This window comes from Mastigoproctus giganteus, chromosome 8 (assembly GCF_048544385.1).
Source record: "Mastigoproctus giganteus isolate SK-2022 chromosome 8, ASM4854438v1, whole genome shotgun sequence".
NCBI lineage: Eukaryota > Metazoa > Arthropoda > Arachnida > Uropygi > Thelyphonidae > Mastigoproctus > Mastigoproctus giganteus.
In genome coordinates this window covers 146,619,097-146,640,187 of record NC_143582.1, presented here as the reverse complement: position 1 = coordinate 146,640,187, position 21,091 = coordinate 146,619,097, and the positions used below count along the sequence as shown (strand labels likewise).

Here is a 21,091-nt window from a genome sequence, read left to right as displayed (position 1 = left end):
TAAAGAAATAAAAAAATTTGCACCTGCCAGGCACTGCAATTTTTTTTTTTTTTTTTTTTTTTTTTCCCTACAATTACAGACCCAACAAGTGCTGGGTTTAGTGTGAGAAATTTCAAAATTATGTGTGCACACATATTTCTGCTTACATATGAATATAAATACTGAAAATTATTGATGTCTATATATTATGTATTGTTAAATATATAAATAAATTTAACATGTGCGTGCACATATTAGATACTATTAGCCACTTCCATTTTAAAGTTTATACAACTGAAAAATTTAAGGATTCATAATTTCAAAATCCTGAATAGCACCTAAGAGATCCTACATTGAATCAACAGCAATTGCAAGGAACCAGCTAGGTGTTTTCAAGTGTGATTCAGTGTAAACAGTAACTGTTCACTTCCAAAACTACGTAAATGGAGCTGTCTATATCTACAAAAGATCAAAGTTTTAGCCATTAATTACCCTTGAATGTACAAGTTATGCTTAATCAATATTTTGAAACTGGGCCTATCGGGTCTTGTGTGAGCACTGCCAAGTTAATTAAGCCTTCAAAATATGTTCAACAGGCAGAAGCAATAGAAAAATAACAGTTCTTTGTTTTTTTAAACACAGAGATATCCACTTGGAATTAATGCCACAAGGCTGAAATTTGATAAAAGAACTGTATTACTGAAATGCATTGTCAGGGGTACAATTAAAAGAAAAGACTAAAAAGCTGGTCCAGGAGCCAGAAAAGTTAGAAAATCAGTGGTTCTAGTCTTTCCTTCTGAGGCATTGGAAAGTTTGCTACATTAGAACATTCCCCTTAATTTATCAGACCTTGCACCACGTCCTTACCTTTGCCAATTGATGAAAGTTATTTCAAATATGCTGCCAATGTTGCTAGCTATTGGAAGTGCTAACGATAGTGGTACAAAATTACTTCCAGGATTGCTTTCCGCAACATTAAAATTGGCTTTAAAGTCTTTTGCTGCTTTGAAAGGAATGTTTGTTTTTTAAAGGTATATACATATTCACTCTTTCTGGAAAGAGAAAAAATCATTATAGAATGTTTTGAATGTAATATGTATGTGCCACTTATCAATGTGATTTTCTGAAACAGTTCCACATATGAAATAAATTTACATTAGAAAAAATTAAATGAAAGCCAGATAATGTTTGTTAAACAGGTACATACTTAGCAATAGCTTTTAAAACTAGTTTGCAACAAAGTTTGATTGGCTTGGAAGTATAATTCAATTTAAGGCAGAAAGTCAGGTGGTAAAATCTGTCTGTGAATATAATCCTGTTGAAGGAGAGAAAAAAAGCTGCAATAAAGAATTGTTTAATACCTTAGAAAAAGCAATAGAAACTACTCACAAAGATAGAATGGTGTTGGTTGGAGAATTAAATAGCAGGGTAGGAAATTACAATTATATTTATAGATATCTAAGTTCTTTTAGTGCCATGGTGCACAAGTAAATCAAAATGGAGAATAGTGAGAAAATTAGCACTTCAGCCTATGTAGAGTGCAATCTGTCTAATCCCCTATCTTAATGCCCTGTAACCATAGGGTTATAGGGTATTAAAGATTAGTTTTAGCCGGGAAATGAGCAGCAAACTTAGTTGATGAACAGCAGCTTATTATTGAAAGAACAAAAGTTTAAGGATTAAAAGAAAAACAAAGGTTTGAGGGACAGCAATTAAGCTCTTTATAATTATGTATTCTGTATATTGTTTGAAAATTGCAAACAGATTTCTATTAGTATATCTGTTGCAAGCTTATACGGCAACACATTTAAAAAAAAAAAAAAAAATCTAATTTTTCAATCCCCTCTAATTATTTGTCTAATTCTTGTGTAAATTTATTCAAACTATCTAGTTTTACAAAACCAGCTATAACTTTGTTCCATCTATTTTTCGATTTAAATTGTCTTCTTATGTGTATTGTCTAAGAAAGATTACGTAAGGATGCCATCAGCAGTTAGTTTACTGAATCCATTTAAGGCCTTAAAGACTTCAGTCAAGTCCCCTCACGGGTGCCCCGCTTTCCAAGAGCTGCAATTCGCTGAACTGGTCTTTTTCTTTTCTTTTTTTGGAAAGAGTACTGTTTTGTGTCCTTGATTAATTTTGTTGCTCCTCTCTGCACCTGTTTCAACAGATCTGCAACCCTCTTAAAATGAGGCTTCCAGACCTGCATGCAGTACTCAAGATTTGGCCTACCCATTGCCTTATGTAGTGGAATAATCATCTCCTTGTCCCTGCTGGCAAAATTCTTGTATACAATTGGCATATAAGTATATTGGGGGAATATATAAGTGCTACATCTTTTTTTTTTTTTTTTTTTAACTGTGAGGCTTGATGTATTTAGAAAGGATGAAAATAAAATAAGTAGAATTAAAAGAAACTTCAAATCCCCTCAAAAGTGCACTTTCTTCTGAATATTCACCATAGTTAAAAAATTAAAATGCAAAAAGAATGAAGAGTCCTAATAACGGACTTTCACGAATCATCCTCATTTGGTCCTGATATCAGAAATGAGAATAGGGCTGCATTTAAGAGATTTGGTTTACATTCCTTGAAGCTCATTTGCTATGTGCTAATTTGGAACTATTTTTATGGTTAACTGCTCAAATACCAAAGTAACATGCATTGCAACTAGGTTGCAATGCATATTACACCAATCAAATTTCTGTACAAATTATTCCAGGCAGAATTCAGCTAACATATACTCCACCTCCCTATACTAGACTTGGCACAAATATTAATAGAATTAAAATCTAGCTACAGCTTATTAACATATGAAGCATTGACTGTGGAATGGTTCTGACAAAATTTACCTCTGTGTCCTTAAATGTTCATTTACTTGCTGATTTCTCACCAATGCGAAAAGTTGAACCATATAAAGTTTCCAAATTTGCAACATTGTATTAAGAGCATCATGGGACCTGCTCTCTTAAGTGCATCTATATTCTCATTTCTAGCACTTCGATGAACTGAGGATGACTTGTGAAAGTCCATTGTCAGGACTTTTGATTCGTTATGCACTTTTTCAATAGATTTGAAGTTTCTTTAATTCCACTCAATTTTAATTTTATTCTTTCTGAATACATCAAGCCTTGTAGTTTGGGGGGAGGGGGGAAAGAAGTAAGGCTTATAATTGATTGAAATTTTGTTGAAGCAGCTAATTATCTGTTAAATAGCAATATTGAATAACATAATTGTTCTTATAGTTTTTTTTTTTTTTTTTAATTATTGTCATATAAAGAGTCTTAACATCCTCAATTAATGTGACTAGTTATTATCATCATGTGTCAACTCAGCTTGTTTGGCACTATTGGATGCTGGCATACAAATGAAATGCCTTCTGGCATCTGTTTCTTGTGTCATTACAGAAGAAAATCAGATAACAATAGATCCAAATGATAAGCAGGAAAAAGTAAGTTAACTTTTAAAATAAATTTCTGTACAAGAAATCGTTAACTAAAAATCACTCATAATTTTATAATACGAAACTTGGAAATTTTATTTCCTTTGTTCTGCTGTGGTTTTATGTGAACAGTATTACTGGATTCTGTCTATTACTGGAGTTTGTAATACAAAGATGTTGCTTGATACATTATACAGGGTATTTTATAACATATAGGCCGTACTTTCAGGATTGATTCGTGACCCTGAAAACAATGATGAAAAATAGTTAAGGAGTTTTCAGTGGTAAAAAGTAAGTAAGAATAAGCAGACACATTCCTACAAAATACTTATTTATACCAGGTACATGTTTGCTTATTATAATATTTACTTTCTTATTTTTTACCATTGAAAACTCCATAGCTATTTTTTAAAATTCAGAGATCACTCCATAACCATTCAGAATTGGACACACTTTATATGAACTTTCTTCATTGTTTTCCATTCCTTAATTAATCCTGAAAATACAGCCTATATGTTATGAAACACCCGTATATCACCACAAATAATTGCATTCTCCACTTAATGGATACATTTTTATTTTTATCCTGTTTAATTCTTAAAACTGTTCTTTAAATTAGTTTTCTCTTGATTTGCATATTATTCTTTGCATCTAGCATACAACCATAAATTTATGTGCCCTTCTGCAAGTTCAGATTTAAACCCCCCCCCCCAGTTGTTTATTGTTAAGTTTTGCTTCCAATGGAGAGCAAAACCTAATTCTTTATGCCAAGCTGGGACTTCAAACCCACATCCTAAGCTCTAGAATCCCGAACTTACTGCACTGATTGAATCTTCATATTTTAATTTTCTTGAACAAAGAAAGGGTAACATAACAAGTTCATTTACTTTTTTTGAAACTAACTGAATAATAGAAATTTTTATGATAGTTAAACATACTACACTGTGTTATATTAAACTTTAGATTAATATGACTTAATAAATTATTTTAATAAATTTGATTTAGCTGTACAGTAAACCCCCGCTATTCGCGGTATCTGTATTCGCGGTTTCGCGTATTCGCGATCGCCGATTTAATATAAAATGAAATCTAAAAAATGGGAATTTTAAAGCGCCGTGAATATTTTCCGCCATAAAAAAACATTGGCGTGGCTAAAATTATCTTTCCCGGTCAAAACAGCGTTCAGTGGGTGGGGGGAGAGGGGTGACAAAATCGCGAGCCTGAATGTTTCTCGCTAATCCTTGTTCAATATGTGTTATGCGCTTGTTATGGAAGGTTTCGTCGTTTGCTTTTAATTTATATGCTTATAAATTGAATAAATTTATCAATTTATAAATTGATATGCTTAAAAAAGTGATAAATCTACCGTTTTGTAGTGTAAAACAGACTTTTTCAAGTGTGTTAACGGAAGAAAGTGACTTTATTGTGGACAAGTTCTTTCTAACCCCTACAAAAATATGACTACGAATAACAAGAGAAATGTGAAAATATCAAAGAAGGTGATGACATTAGCGAATAAAATTTGAGTTATTAGATACAATTTCTAATGATGAAAGTGTCTCCTCAGTGGCAAAACATTATAAAAATCAATGAGTCAACGGTACGATCAATCAAGAAATCGGAAGAAAAAATCCGCCGTAGTGTCCGTGAAAACGCTCTAATTGCTTCAAAAATTTGCTCTGTAACTAGTGATGTTAAATTAGAAAAAATGGAAAAAGCTTTAAATCTATGGATAGAAGACCGAACTCAAAATAAAATTCCGTTAAATTCACTCATCATTCGTGAAAACGCAAAACTCCTTATCAACGCTTTAGCGAAACTGGTGATAGCACTGGCGGGATAGGTTTTTTAGCTAGCAAAGACGCTGGTTTGAAAGATTTGTTTGAAATTTCTAATAAATATTACATTTAATATTAAATTGTTTCTTATTTTCATTTCTATGCCTTATGCTTGCATTTCACTATGTACTGTCTATGTACATAGTCATATTATGAAGGTACATATAATACATAAATAGACAAAATTTTAGACTAGTTTTTCTTATATATTTCATACTTTGGAACGGAACCCCTTTATTACTATGGGAGCCATAACTCAGTATTCGCGTTTTCGGTATTCGCGGCATTTCTCAGGAACGTAACCCCCGCGAATAGCGGGGGTTTACTGTACTTTAAGCAACCATGTTTCATCTGTGGTAAAAAAATATATATATAAATTTTTTTATTGTTGAAAAAAGAAAAGACCTCTAAAACATATGGTTGCTTAATATACAGTTAAATTAATTTATCATAAATTATGATACAATACAGTATAGTGTGTTTATTTATCACATTTCTTATCTCTCCATTGAACAACTCCATTTTATACAGAGATTTTTGTAATCTGCAAAGGTAAATTTTACAGATTCGAAATATGTACTCCTTCAAATTCAAAAAATAAAATGATGATTGTAGTTCAGTTTAGACAAACTAATTTGTTCCTTTTTAGATGTCATTTGAACATTCAAACATGCCTTCAGTTATGTGGAGTTACTGGGATCTAAAGTAAACATCAAATGTTGCAAGGCATGCACAGAGCCAATTTGTGTCTCCTTGGGAAAGGTTATTTTATTATTCCACTTGAGCAAATAAGTTCAAGAAAGGTATGAAGTGAGTAGGGGGTGGCAGGCTGCATACTGCCCCAAGTGGTATCAACTTTCAAAGTTTAACACAGTATTAAAGTAATGCTAAACTTTGCTGGATCACTTTTTGTGCAAAGGGAAATATGTGAAAATATTTAATAAACAGTATTTCTCTCGGTAATGCTTTTTGGTGTTCTGTTTTGAACACTAGTGTGGCTTACAACCTTTGATCCTCTCCACCCCCCCCCCCTTTTAAGGTGTTAATATCTTTTGACTATAATACACACTTCCACTGCATAGACAAGTATTATCATACATCTGATTAAGCCTGGGCATCACAATTAGTATTAGCAATGGCCACATGGTGCAAGGAAGCTTATGGCTTATGCTGCACCAGCAAAAAAAAATAATAATAATAATAATAAGAGAAAAGGAAATAGACAACCTATGTTTCTCTCCTCCCATAGGTAATTGTCCAGCTCACCTTTGGTTTTCCCCAAACTGTCAGCCTCTACCACCCATGTAGGTAACTTATTCCAATAATTTATAACTTGCTGGCTAAAACAAAACATCCTGTAATCCAGTCTAAACATCTCTCCCCATAACTTGAAATTGTGGCCCCTTGTCCTAGAACCATTTATAACTGTTAAAATTTCGTCTTATTCATTTTGCTTATGCCTCTCAGAGTGGCACCTCCATAGCCAGGTGGGCAGGAGCAGCAGTGTGTAGCACATGCTTTTTGATTAAAGCGGGGTTTGAGCCCGTGACCACCAAATACGGAGGATGCAGCAAGGTCAGGGAATGACCACCACATATCCCTGGAGCAATATGGCCTTAGTTGCTAATGCTCTTAAAAACCAAATAACAACAACAACAACAGCCTCTCAGAGCCTTAAACTCCTCATATGGATGCTCCTTTTGCCAATCTCACCAGGCCAGTTACCCGTCTTTGGATCTTTTCAAGAAGCACAATGTCTTTCCTTCTTTAAGTGCTAGTCTCCATACTAGAACGTGGTATTCCAAGTGTGGTCTAACAATAGTCTAATATAATGGGATTATGACGTCCTTATCTCCACTCACAATTGTTGGATAAATCATTGATGGGACATCATGAGCCTTCCTTGCAACCAGTCTACAATTCTCGGAGAACTTCATGTCTGGCCTTATCGTAATACCCAAGTCCCTTTCCTCAACTACTGGCTTTAGTTCAACTCCACCCAGTGTATAAGTTATTTTGGGGTTTCTGTTCCCTAGGTGCAATACCTTACACTTTGCTGGATCATCTGCAAATTTTGACATCACGCCCTCTATCCCTTCATCGATATCATTTATGAAAATCAAAAACAACAGTGGTCCTAATACTGTTCCTTGGGGAACCCCACTTCTTACGTCAACCCAGTCTGAGGAATAACCATTTATCACAACCCTCTGCCTCCTGCCCTGAAGCTATCCAGCTATCCATCTAAGGATTTTCCCTTAGATGGATAGCTGGATATCTTCATTCTGTGATTCCTACTTGTTCCAGTTTATAAAGTAACCACTCATGTGGGACTGGGTCAGATTCAGTCAGGATCTTTCTACAAGGGACTTCACATATGTTCATCCTGTTGTATGAACCTGTATTCAAGTGGGGGTGGTTCTTTACCCTGCAAAATATTTCACTACGTTAAATATAGTTACATATAATTATTGCCTTTCTTCTGTGCATAGCTGGCCTGTCACTCTTCTAATTGAACTGATTATTAATATTTTGATGTTAATATAGTATTTTTAACCATCTTGCATTGCAGGAAACTTCCCATAAAGGTTACATTTCAAAAGAATAGTGTTCCAAAAATCAATTTTAATAAGTAAAGCAATTTTTTATAGTCGCATGCAAGTGGATAAATGTGTACTTAAATCGAGAATTTATTTTTCATGGTGTTTTTTTTTTTTTTTTTTTTTAAATTCTCCTTAGTTTGTAAATAACATTTAAAAACATTAGCACATTGCTATGTTTATTTCCATATTTTCCCAGATGACTTGCTACTGGTGATACATTACTGTCATTTGTTGATAATATATTCATTGTAGTTCACTGCCACCTTTATCTGTTATTTATGCCTGATCTTGAGCTTTAAAGTGCACAATAATTCTTATAAATAAAGTGGAAACATTAAAAGAGCAGAAGTAGTATCAGTCAAATGTGTGCATTTCAGTTTTCAATTGTAGAATCATTCTGCTCCCATTAAAGAACAAGTACTTGGTATTAGGGCCTATATTCAGCTTAGAAACAAATACCATTATCCATGGTTTTGACTAAGTTCCTAATATCTTTTTAAATTATATAGCATCACAGGAGTGTATCCAGTGTTAGAATTTTTTTTTTAAGTCTATGAACTGTTTTTTGTGTAATATTTTAAAATTAAATTTGGACCAAAATGACATTTCAGACTAGAGAAGCAAAGTAAATGGCTCAAAGTAGCAGGAATTATTTGGCTCGGGAAGCCTACAACAGCTATAAGTTAATCTGTAACAAAGCCACAAATAAGGTTAGGGAGGCAAAGGCTGAATATGAGAGAGAACTGGCTACGAAAGCAAAGAATGGGGACAAGGAATTTTTCATGTATGTGAATACAAAGAAGAAGAAAACAAATCAGATCAGACCCTTGTGCTCTGGGTGTGAGAAAGTCTTAGATAACTTAGATATCAGAAGGCTATGGTAGATATAAGCTAGTCTGTAATCAAGTCACAAAGGAGGCTAGGCAAGCGAAGGCAGATTATGAGAAATCTTTGGCAAATGATGTAAAGAAAAACAGCAAAGGCTTTACTTTTATAAACTCTAAAAAGGAAGGGGATGAATCAGATTGGTCCACTTGATATCAGGGTTTGACTGTAGATCAGTGGTATCCAACCTTTTCCTGTACAGGGCCATATTCAGAGTTAGATTTGTTTTGTGGGCCACAATGAGAGAAAACTTAAAGTGTGTTACATTTTCAATGAAACAAACTGCATATACACTTTTGCTCAGCTGCCAAGGTCAAGCAGAAGCCTCGCATTAATTGGAGTACCAGAACATTTTGATAGCACCTCGTATATATACACGCTTCTGGTCAGGCATGCACATATATGATACAAAACATAGATAAAAGAAACTGAACTCATGACACCAACATATGGCTTCATAACTTCAACACTCTCACATATTCACCACAACAAGCTCCACAGTCTTTTAAAAATTTTTTTTTTTTTTCATTTATTTTAGCGTCGAAATACACAATTCTTGAAATAATTAGGAAAATTCAAAATGCTGTTTGGTTCACTTTCTGTGCAGGCCCAATAAAAATTATTTGTGAACTGTAGGATGGACACCACTGTTGATGATCATTCTCAGATAGCTGCCAAACTAAATAAGTATTTTGCATCTACATTCACACATGAGGAGTTATTCAAGGAGGGGAAGGCCAGATTTTTATCAAACTCTAACAGCAAGTTAAATGATTTTGTAATAATGAGAGCAAATTGGAGGAGAAATTGTTGAAGTTAACATAACAAAGGCACCTGGTGGGGGGTGGGATCTATCAAGCTATACAAGGCTTCAAAGGAAGCAAGCAAATCCTTAGCCATAATTATGAGAGCATGATTGGATTCAGGAGAGGTCCCCATGGACTGGAGATGTGCAAATGTATCTCCAATTCACAAAGTAGGATCAAAGGGTGACACAAGTAATTACAGACCTGTCAGTTTGACTTCTCTTCCGGGAAAAATAATGGAGTCACTGGTTAAAGAAGCATTGCAGGATCATCTAGATGAGACTGCAGTAATAATTTAGACACAGCATGGGTTTGTTAAGGGGAAGTCTTTTCTGACCGATTTGATTGATACTATGATGTGGTCACAAAGGAACTGGGTGCAAAAAACAATTTTGATATCATATACTTGGATTTCAGGAAAGCTTTTGATACTGTTGCACATGGACGACTACTGTACAAATTTGAGCAGTGTGGCATTAAGGACAACTTGCTACAATGGATAAAAGGATGGTTGAGGGGGACAAGACAGAGTCGTAATCAATGGACACTGCTCTTCGTGGACTAATGTTAGTAGTGGTGTCCCCCGGGGTTCGGCGTTGGGTCCATTGATGTTTTCTATATTTATCAGTGATATTGATGAAGGTATATGAGGCTTAATGTCCAAGTTTGCAGACGATATGAAGGTTGGCAGGGTTGTTAATGACAGTATGCTACTGCAACAGGATCTAGAAAAGTTGGGCAGCCGGGCTGAGAGTGACAACTCAAGTTTCACATTGACAAATGCCAAGTACTGTATATGGGTAGCAGTAACCCCAGAGAAATGTATGAACTGTGTGATGTTATACTTGGGGTAGTGGAGAATCAGAGATGGGGAGGGGGATTATTGTGCAGTCAGATATGAAGTTTTGAGCAGTGCAGACAGGCTGCCAGAGCAGGTCATGGAGTTTTGTCAATGATATACAGAACTTTTGCTACCAGGTATGAGGAGGTGATTATCTCCTTGTATAAGGCAATAGTCAGGCCACACCTTGAGTACTGTGTACAAGTCTAGAAGCCTCATGTTAGGAATTATGTAGAGTTGCTAGAAGAGTACAGAGAAGGGCAACAAGACTGGTGAGGGGTACAAAGAGGTGCTTAAGTTCTGCAAATTGCAACATCTGGAGACTAGGCGCCTGTGACATGAACTGATTGAGGTGTATAAAGTCTTGAATGGATTGAGCAGACTCAGTGCTGATGGGGATTCTTCTTGCTCAGATTACAAACCTGAAGGGGCATAAACTGAAATTGAGCAAAGACAGTTGTTGAATAGATGTATGGAAATTTGCCTTTAGCCAGCAGGTAGTTGATTGCTGGAACAAACTTCCATCTGTCATTGTGGAAGTCGATAGCTTAAATAAATTCAAGGAAGAAGTGGGCAAACTTTTGGAGCGAATGGATGGATGAATTAGGAAGTTTTTTTTTTTTTTTTTTGGCTGATGCTCTGTTAGCTTTCTTTTTGCATCATATGCCTCTAGTACCCAATAGGAGCTAGAAGAAAACCTGGAAGACAAAGGCGGAGATGGATAGATGAAATTCATGAGTTTTTGAGTAGTAAATGGATGGCCAGTGCTCAAAACAGAAGGAACTGGAAAGTTGCTGGAGAGGCCTTCATCCTGCAGTGGATTGAAAATGGCTGATGATGATGATGCCTCTACTAATGCTAAACCCAACTGATGTTCCTGATGATTGATAGTACTTTGCATCACTCTTTACTGAACGAAAACTCTTCATGCTGAAGAGTGTGCAAGTGAGTTTGAGCCATGTGAAGTTAGTGATTTCAAAATTTCTGATGACTATTTATTAGGAAAAATTTTGAACATAAAGGCAAGTAAAGTTCCCAGAGTTTGTCATACACTCAGTAATTTTGAAGGAGACAGCCAGAGAGTGTATTGAACCAGTGAGGTTAATTATGAAGGCATCATTGGACTGAGGAGAGATTACTTTGGATTGGAGAAGTGCCAATGTATTGTCAATACATAAATGTGGTTATAAGATGGATTCAAGGACTGGTTAGTCAGACTTCAGCAGTAGGGAAAGTCTTAGATGCAATGATTAAGAGAGCACTCCACGGATAGAAAGAAATGGCATTCTGAAGGTCATACAACATGGTTTTTTTAAAAGAAAATCATGTTTAACTAACCAAATAAGTTATTTTGACACAGTTACTTTTGAGCTGGATGTAGGGATAATAAAAATTCTAAGATGGATTTCAGGGTGACTGCAGGGCATAAGACAGAGGATTGTCGACAATGGTTGTTTTTCATATTGGTGTAATATCAGAAGAGGAGTCCCACAAGGATCATTTCTTGTACCACTGTTGTTTCTGAGTTTCATACACAACATCAATGAAGAGATAACGAGTAATATGTCAAAATTTGCAGATGATATAAAAATTAGAAGAGTTGATGATCAATGCTCTTTCAGGATGACTTGAACAAACAAGCTTCAGGAATGGTCAGAAAAGTGGCAACTGTTTTAATGGAGCAAAATGCAAGATCTTACACTTGGGGACAGGGCCATGTTAATGCTACAGCCAAACCAGCCATGACCAGGGGCCTCATTTTCAGTGTAAATATTTTCTAAAGTAGTGATAAAAAATTTCTAATAATAATAAGTTTTTGCAGATGATGGAAAATATGTATGGATGAATAAAACTCTAAAAACAAGTTTTTAGAGAGAGTTTTTAGAAACGCTGTATAAGGCAATTGTGCAGCTACATTTGGAATACTGTGGCCAAGTGTGGAGACCTCATTATAAAAAAAAAAAAAAAAAAAAAAAAAAAAGACACTGGGCTTCTTCAGTGGCAGCTTGTGACTCTGATGTTTAGGGGTACTGCATCTTAAAGTTACATTAAATTGCCTTGATTATAAGACATGTAGACATACACAGTAATAATAATAAGAAAGTTAAAAATATTACAAAACATTAACTAGACATTTACCATTAACAGACTTTTCGTTTTATTTAAAAACAAAATCCATTCTTCAGTTTTTATTTGGAGATATAGGGTAATAACTTTTTCAATCAAGTTTGGTGCACCGTTGACCAAGCTTTTCTATATTGAAAGCATTGCTTGAGCATTTAGCCTTACCTGATTCATAGTGCTCCTTAAAAATATTTTTATTCTTTTTAATGTCGAATGGCTGAGTTCGGGCTCTGAAGTAGTAATCAGAATGGTCAAAAGGACTTTTATGAGTTTTGTAAGTTCACCAAGAACTTCAGCTAGATTATTTTCTTGGATAAATTTCAGCAAGTCACACAATTTGCAATAATTGTGTAGATATGTCTGCTATAGAAAACTTGTAATTCCATAAGAAGTTTTTCTCTTTCAATCATGTGATATGCCTCAGTATTCTCCTGTACTTCTTCCATGGGCATTTTCTTATGGAAAATAACAAGTTCTCCTTGTTAAACAATTTAGCAGCAATTAATTTCTTTGTAAAAGAATCTCTCACCTATGTCAACACTTATATAGTTGCATACTTCCTTCACTTTACACTGAATTCCTGATTTTTAGAATGGCATTCTTAAAGTTTCCTATATATTCATGTATTTTAACTGCCTCAATTTCTCAAGATTGCATTTGATTAAAAATAACTTCCACGTGAGACATTATCTGATGGGAAAAGTTCTAACCAGAACTCGAATTTTTCATTACTCAAGATGTGAAAAATTCCAGTTGCTTCTGAAATCGTCTTATCTGCGTTTGCTGTCGCTTGTAGTTAGTTCCTCCATGCACTTTTTTAAGGATTCAAAATTTTCATAAATGCTTGTTCACAGTGAGTATATTGAAGTTTCATCTTGTAGGTGAAGTTCGAGCAATGCGGCTGCCCACATGCTTTCTGAGAACAGAGACACTGTGGTGATCACGTGAAAAATGTTGGTATCAACATGAATTCGAAAAGAATGTTCTTGAATCTTGGGTACAACTTGCTACATTTCTCACCATCAGGTTCAGTTGGTGTGCATAGCAGTGAATAAAATGTGCATTTTGTACACTTTTATTTTAGCCTGAACTCCCCCTTTCTTGCCTTTCATCATATTTGCACCATCAAATGTCTGAGCAACCAATTTTTGAGTATTTCCTTCAAGGATTATGTCTAACTGATCTAGAATGCACTTCAATGTTCCATCTGCCATTTTTTTTTCTGGAGTGAAAAATCCCCAAAAACACTCAAATGTCTCCATTCAGTTCATATCTCAGAACAGTTACCATTTGTATATGTTCTGAAACATCTGTTGTGTCATCAGCGATGATAGCTACGAATGAAGCATCTTTAATTTCTCTTTTTATTTCATCCCGGCATATTTTTCAGAAAACAGCCAAGAATATCATTCTGAATAGTTTTTGAAATGCCGCATTACTTTCTAAATGGTTCTTTAAATTGGAATCTTATGTACAGGTGAAATTTATTAATCCTCTGAATACTCCTGGATTTTTAAAATAGTCTTTTTCGTCATGTCCACGTGAAGGAATTTCAAACTATCCACGAAATTTAATGCTGTCTATTATTTTAGATAATACCTCACGATTCTTGGGTTTGCAGATCCAAGAATCGTGAGGTATTATCTAAAATATTTCGATCTGTAAACATAACGTTTGTAGATCGATAGTCTGTAGGCTTCACTAAACTATTCTTTAATGTTTACGCTTCCTAAAAGCGATAGTGAAATAACATTATCAATATGTTCTTCGAACTCATGTTTTAGAGGTGGGTTTTTTTTTTCTCTCTCTTCTCTTCTCTCATTCTGTTTGTTTGTAAAGCCACTTTTTGTCCACGTTAAGTCACCTCCGAACAGTAAACATGGTGAGCAGTGAGGAAGATGGATGACAAATTAGTAACACATACGATATATCCAATATCCTTTCTGATGAGGTAGAATGTGCGTTGAAGAATCAGAAAGCCTCAGGGGGAAGATGAAGTTACTGTACAGTTGTCAAAATTGGGAGGAAGAGACATGACACAGAAACTGGCAAGACTATTTACAAAATCCATTAGAAGAGGTGAGATGCCTAGGGAGTGGAATAATGCCATCATAGTTTTGCTGCATAAGAAAAGAGATGAATTGAAAATTATAGACCAATTAGCTTGTTATCCCACATCTGCAAATTGTTCACAAGGTCATCATTACTAACAGATTAGAAAGAATACTTGATGAGAATCAACCAAAAGAGCAAGCTGCTTTAGGTCAGGATTCTCAACTATGGATCAACTTCACGTAATATCACAGCTAATGGAAAAATTAACTGAATATAAAACACCATTATGCCTGGCATTTGTGGATTATGAAAAGGCATTTGACTCGATACAGCATAATGTATGTTTCGGGCACTGGAAAGACAAAGCATTGATACTCCATATATTATGATTTTGAAGAAAATATATGAGAACGCTACCTCCTTCATTTGGCTAGACAAAGACAGTAGCAAATTTAAAATTGAGAAAGGAGTTCGACAAGGGGAGACAGTATCCCCGAAGTTGTTTACTGCTGCCCTTGAGGAAACTTTCAGAAGATTAGACTGTTCACAGAAAGGAGTCAATGTGAATGGAGAGTACCTAAACCTCTTCAGATTTGCAGATGACATTGTTGATCATGAGCCATGATCCCAAAGAATTAAAGGAAAATCTTAGCCAGTTATTCAGAGTTAGTAAGGATTTTGGACTAAAGATGAATATGGCTAAAACAAAAGTAATGATGAACAAGTATGCCACAGAAAGGATAATCATTGAAGGAGCAGTAATTGAAAAGGTGGATTCATATACTTATCTGGGACAAGTCATTAGCTGTAATAATGATAAATGGCTGGAAGTCAAGAGAAGAATAAATTTCAAATGAATAGCATTCAGGAAATATAGAAATATAGTCACATACTGAGAAGTAATATCACAATTTGTCTGAAACGTAAAATAATGAACCAGTGTATACTCCCCACCATGAGTTATGGAAGTGAACTTGGGCACTCACCAAAAGAATGGAAGAGAAGCTGAAAACTACGCAGCGAAGAATGGAACGAATTATATTAGGAACCAGACTGTTAGATAAGAAGAGAAACACATGAATTAGGCAGCAAACTGAAGTAAAGAACATTCTTATCAAAACTAAAGAACTAAAATGGTATTGGGCAGTACACACATAGCTCATAGACATGACAGATGGACTAAGAAAATAACAGAATGGTATCCAAAAGGAGCTAGATGCTGTCTTAGCACAAAATTAGACCACTTTTGTAGGTTTTATTATCCATTTTCATAATTTTTCTTGTGTCCTGAGACACAACATAGCCTCATTGTCATTAATTCCATAGTTGCACAGTTTTATCTTTTTTCTCTCTCAGCACTTATGACCTGCTGCAGGTTTTATTATCATTCGTATTTTAGATTAATATCATATATGTATAGTTTAGTTAAACTTCTAATCATAAAATAGCTTAAAAAGCTCATTCACTTAAAAAGAACAAAAAATGGAATGGTTTTGACCATAACTATTTTTGATAATTTTTGCACAAATCATTTTTTGATCGTTGCTCTAAAAGCTGACTAACTGGAGGTCAGATACCAGGGGCCCTTTATTGTGTGTGTGTGTGTGTGTGTGTGTGTGTGTGTGTGTGTGTGTCAGCATTAGGATAAATCTATATTGGAAGGGAGTGAGTAAAAGACTTCAAAAATGATAATATTTTTATTTATTTCTTAAAAGCATTGATTTCATTGGTAGCCACAAAAGTGTGATTAATAACTTTCTTGGCTATTTGTGGTAATTCCTTATCAAGTGGTTAAATATGCTTTAGCTCTATTGCTCTTTTTAGCTACCACTTTTATGTTAAACAAAACATGTATGAAGAATAATTTTTTTTAAATTAAAAAAAATTATTTATTGGTGTAATAATAAATAAAATTTTTTTTTTTTTTTTCATCTAATGTCATTGGATTCTGAAATATTATTTCAGCTTTATTAATAGGAGAGCAAGGTCTTTGTTTTTATGGAATAATGTTTTTTTTATTTTTACCATACATTGTTTCACTTAAATCTCACTGAAAATCAAATAATTAAATAAAACAGTATTGCTATAATTGAGTTCTGATTAGCTAGTTTAGCAGCATCATTCAACATATCTAGAAATGAATTGGGAAAACAACAAATTATTGTTTTTGTTAAAATTGTAAGAAGTTATGCACAGTGCCATAATTTTTGATGTAATTTTAATCCCGCTATACAGTGAAACTTCTCCTAACGGACATTTTCAAATTCCCTAACTCACCTCTATTGATTTTAACATGTTTGCAGCTTCTGTCTAGCGGACATTCTCTGTAACGGACGTGGACAGGCAATCTGCACTGTTTCGTTTAGATCAGCACTTAATTTGATTTCCCCATAACGGACAGCGGGCGAGCTCACGGCACTTTTTCTAGGAACATTTCTTCCACATATTGCCTCAATCATGTGTTTATTTTCTATTTCCGATTCTCTGAATTTTATCAAGGTTTACGTCGCAGTTCTCAACCCTTTTTCAAGAATTTTAAGGCACGTGTAAAACTTCTGATGAATTCAGTGTTTTGGGTGGGGGGGAATTTTCAGCCTTTCGTCTTTTGAGTTTCAGTTTTCAGTTTTGTTCAGTGTCGTGTGAAGTGCACAATGTCTTCTCGTAAACATTTAACTTTAAAAGATAAAGTCAAACTCATTAATGCATATGATCGGCAAAAAAATAGTGTTCACAATCTCGCTGCAAAATTCAAAATCGGGAAGACGCAGGTAAGCGAATCATAAAGAAAAAAAATGAACTGCTCAAACAATTTTGGCAACACGTAAATGATCAGGTTCAAAAATCATTCCCAAAAACTGTTGGACTTCAAATTTGTCGTGCACGTGCTAAAAAAAATTCCCATTAATGGGCCTATTATTAGGGAAAAGGCTTTGGAGGTTGCTAAATCTATGAGAGTAAATGAGTTCAAAGCTTCTGTGGGATGGCTAGACAAGTTCAAAACTCGGCATAAAATTTCTTGGAAAACCGTAAGTGGTGAAGGTGGATCTGTTGATACTGGGGTTGTAACAGAGTGGACCGTCAAATTGGAAGATTTATGTCGTGATTTTGAAGCTAAGGATATTTACAACTGTGACGAAACAGGGTTGTTTTTTAAAGCTCTTCCTGAAAAAACAATGAGTCTAAAAAACGAAAAGTGCCAGGGCAGAAAAATTTCTAAGGAACGCTTGACTATTGTGTACAAATATGCTGGGAGACTTTGAACAACCTCTTGTTAAAGGAAAACCACAAAATCCTCGTTGTTTCAAGGGCATAAAGTTGAATCTTTTGAATGTTGACTGGAAGTCTAATAAAAAAAAGTGTGGATGACACGAGATATCATGAGTGAACGGATACGTCACTTTAACCAAAACATGATTTGTCAAAACAGAAAAATTATTCTTTTCATGGATAATGCTGCATCTCACTGCACATTGAATTGTCCAACATTCAAATCGTTTTTCTGCCACCAAACACTTCTGCAGAGTGTCAGCCCTTGAATCAAGGGATAATAAAAAAATTTTAAACTTCACTACAGAAAACGTGTTTTAAGACATCTCATTGCAAACATGAACGATGTAACATGTGCAAGTGACCTTGCAAAGAAACTCAGCATCCTAGATGCGATTCAATGGATTTCTCTTCAGTGAACACAATTAGAAAACAAACTGTCGTGAACTGTTTTGTAAAGTCTGGCTTCTCAAACGCAAAAATTGAAGTTGTGAACAACAGTGTGGAGCACCAAGAAGAACAAGAACTTCAACATCTATTGATAATATATGATACTTCCACTACAAGTGACCCTGGCTACAAAGATATAGACTCGAACCTCACTACAGAAGATGGTGCTCTAGATATCAACGACATTATCATCGATATTTTTCAAGAAGTTCCTCATGAGGATGAAGAAATGGAAGGAGGTCATTCTGTCGAAGAACATATTAACGACGAACCACCAATGAAAATAGAAGAAGCGCTCATACAAATCAATCGTTTAAAAATGTTTTTCGCCACTGAAGAAGATACTGAAGGACTTTCGATGGTTTCTTCACTCCAAACAAATGTTGAAAACAAAATTATCAGCTGGAAGAAGGTGCAGAAGCTGACCCGGCTAGCCAGGTGGGTAAAGCACCTGCCTGGCAACCCAAAGGTCGCGGGTTCGAATCCCGCCTCGGGCTTGGATCAAAGTACTGCAAAAACCTTGGGAGATGCATTATGGCCACAGAAGCCGATGCGCCAACAACTACCAAGGTGCAGAAGAAAATAAGTGATTACTGTATGTATTTTTTTTAAGATAAAGTCATAATATGCATAGCACAATTGTATGTATATTATTTACAAAAATATTTTGCAAAATCTGTATTTAATTTAATTTTACATTAAACGTTTAACGATTTTTTTTTTTTTTTTTTTTTTTTTTTTGCTCCCTCAGACTTCTTGTTAGAGGACACTTCTCTCTAACGGACAGATTTTCGTTCCCCGTGGCTGTCCGTTAAAGGGAAGTTTCACTGTATATATATATATATGTGTGAATGTGATAATTTCAGAAGTGACATTAAAAAGTTAAGAGTAGCCACAGTATTTACAGATTTTGTACATAAAAATTCTGTTAAGGTTGTGCAGAGATGAAAAGCCTAAATGTTTACCTTGAAACTTATTTTTTTTCTAATTGTTCTCTTGCCAACCTTTCTTTTAAGTGTGAATTTTATATCTTAGTTAACAGTTATTTTGTTTTTAAAATAACTCCATTACAATACACCAAAAGTTTTTCGTAATGCCTGATTTTTACACATTTAATACAAAAAAGTAAATTATTATTATTGTTTTTTTTCCTTCTTTAGGCAGCAAAAGCCAATTTTACTTTCATTTTTGAAAGCATAAAACAAAGCATAGTGGGAATAAAAACTAAAGGAAACTATACGGAAAACCAACTGCAGAAATGTTTGAAAGTCTGTCAGTCTGCTTCCATGCAAATTTTTTCATTTTACAGATCCAGTTTAAAAAGAAGATATGGGAAAGAGATATCCTAATGTAATTGTTTATTTACATACCTTCATTTGTAAATAAAATATTAACATAAAAAGGATTGAATTGTATAAAGTTATAAGGACGACCATCTTCTGTAACATTGCTTTCATCATAAAAATGTACTGTACATTCCATTGTATTGGTTGACTTCTGTTTTTTCCTGGAAATTCTGTTTTAATAAATATTCACTGTATAAATTGATCCCTTGTTTTACAGTCATCTTTTGCATTTTGTGTAGTGATGTATCACAGCTAAATATACATTAAGAACCACTATCTACTTTTTAATTCAATTAATTTTGCTCTCTTGAAACTTTACATTGTAAACATCTAAAAGAAAGGGTGCATTTTATTACACTGCACAATAAACTGTGGGAAAAAAACAGTAAATATATACAGTACTCCCTTATGAAAAAGATCAAGAAACCAACATAAAGGCACAAGAGACAAGTCACATTACTCTTATTGATACTATATGTGCACATCGGTGGATTTGATTATGTAACCAAGCCATTACATGTTTCTTGTTTAATACTATAAAGCCTCAATATAAAAGCATGTTTGTTTGCTATAATAAACTGACAGTCTTGAAAGTTTACTTTTTGAGAAATCAAAGAAGTGAACCCAAAAATACAACTCCTGATTAATTTCACAAACTGTTATTGTCTGACAAAGACTAAGAAATTCTTTAGTTTTTAAAGGTGGCAACAATGTATATTTCTGTAAAATTATACATATAATGAAATTGCAAATAGATTGGTATTAATTTATCTCTTTATAAAAGCACATGCCTTTAATTCTAGTTTTGTACTCTGTATATTTAGTTGACCTTAATATTTTAAGTATTCAGAGATTGACTTTTATGCTAGAATATACAATAATTCTGGGCAGCACAGTGTGATATTTAAGTACTAGTTTAGCTTGCTTATAAGATTTACAATTCTGAAGTGTAAATAATGAAGTTAAGGGTCCTGTTTGGTATAGGGAAACAAGTCTACTGTTTGGGATATTTTTGCATAAAGTTAAAATGTTCTTTTACTGATGAATAGGACTTTTTGTTCAATCAATCCCATTTTAAAGATGGATGCACACAGTTGCACGAAAAGAGGGGAAAAAAAACCTCAGAAGAATGTAAAAATTAATTGTATAGTATTACTACTATGCAATTAATTTTCACATTCTTCTGAATTTTTTTTCTTTTTTAATGCAACTGTGTGCATACATCTTTAAAATGGGAAAGGGTTCTTTTGATTGAACAAAAACTGCTGTTCATTAGTAAATATGAAATAGTGTTGAAATGTCAACTTTAATGAGTTAGCAGTTTATCACCTCTACTCAGGGTTGGACTGGCTAATTTTGGCCAAGGTGACAATTGCTGCCTGGGCCAGTCTTTTCTTACCTCTGTTCAACTACATTGGACAGCAGGGAGACATTACTCTCTCTGACACAATTATGTCA

The 21,091-nt window shown here is 34.5% G+C and overlaps 1 protein-coding gene across 1 annotated transcript in view; it reads left to right on the top strand.

Moving 5' to 3' along the window:
* Nucleotides 1-19,744, top strand: part of Rrp46 (exosome complex component Rrp46) — a 60,436-nt gene extending 40,692 nt beyond the window's left edge. The window contains exons 4-5 of the mRNA XM_090379806.1: nucleotides 3,287-3,427; nucleotides 19,448-19,744. Coding sequence (XP_090235932.1) covers nucleotides 3,287-3,427; nucleotides 19,448-19,636 — 330 coding nt within the window. The 3' untranslated portion in view covers nucleotides 19,637-19,744. The remainder of the gene's footprint in view (nucleotides 1-3,286; nucleotides 3,428-19,447) is intronic.
* The last annotated feature ends 1,347 nt before the right edge of the window (nucleotides 19,745-21,091 follow it).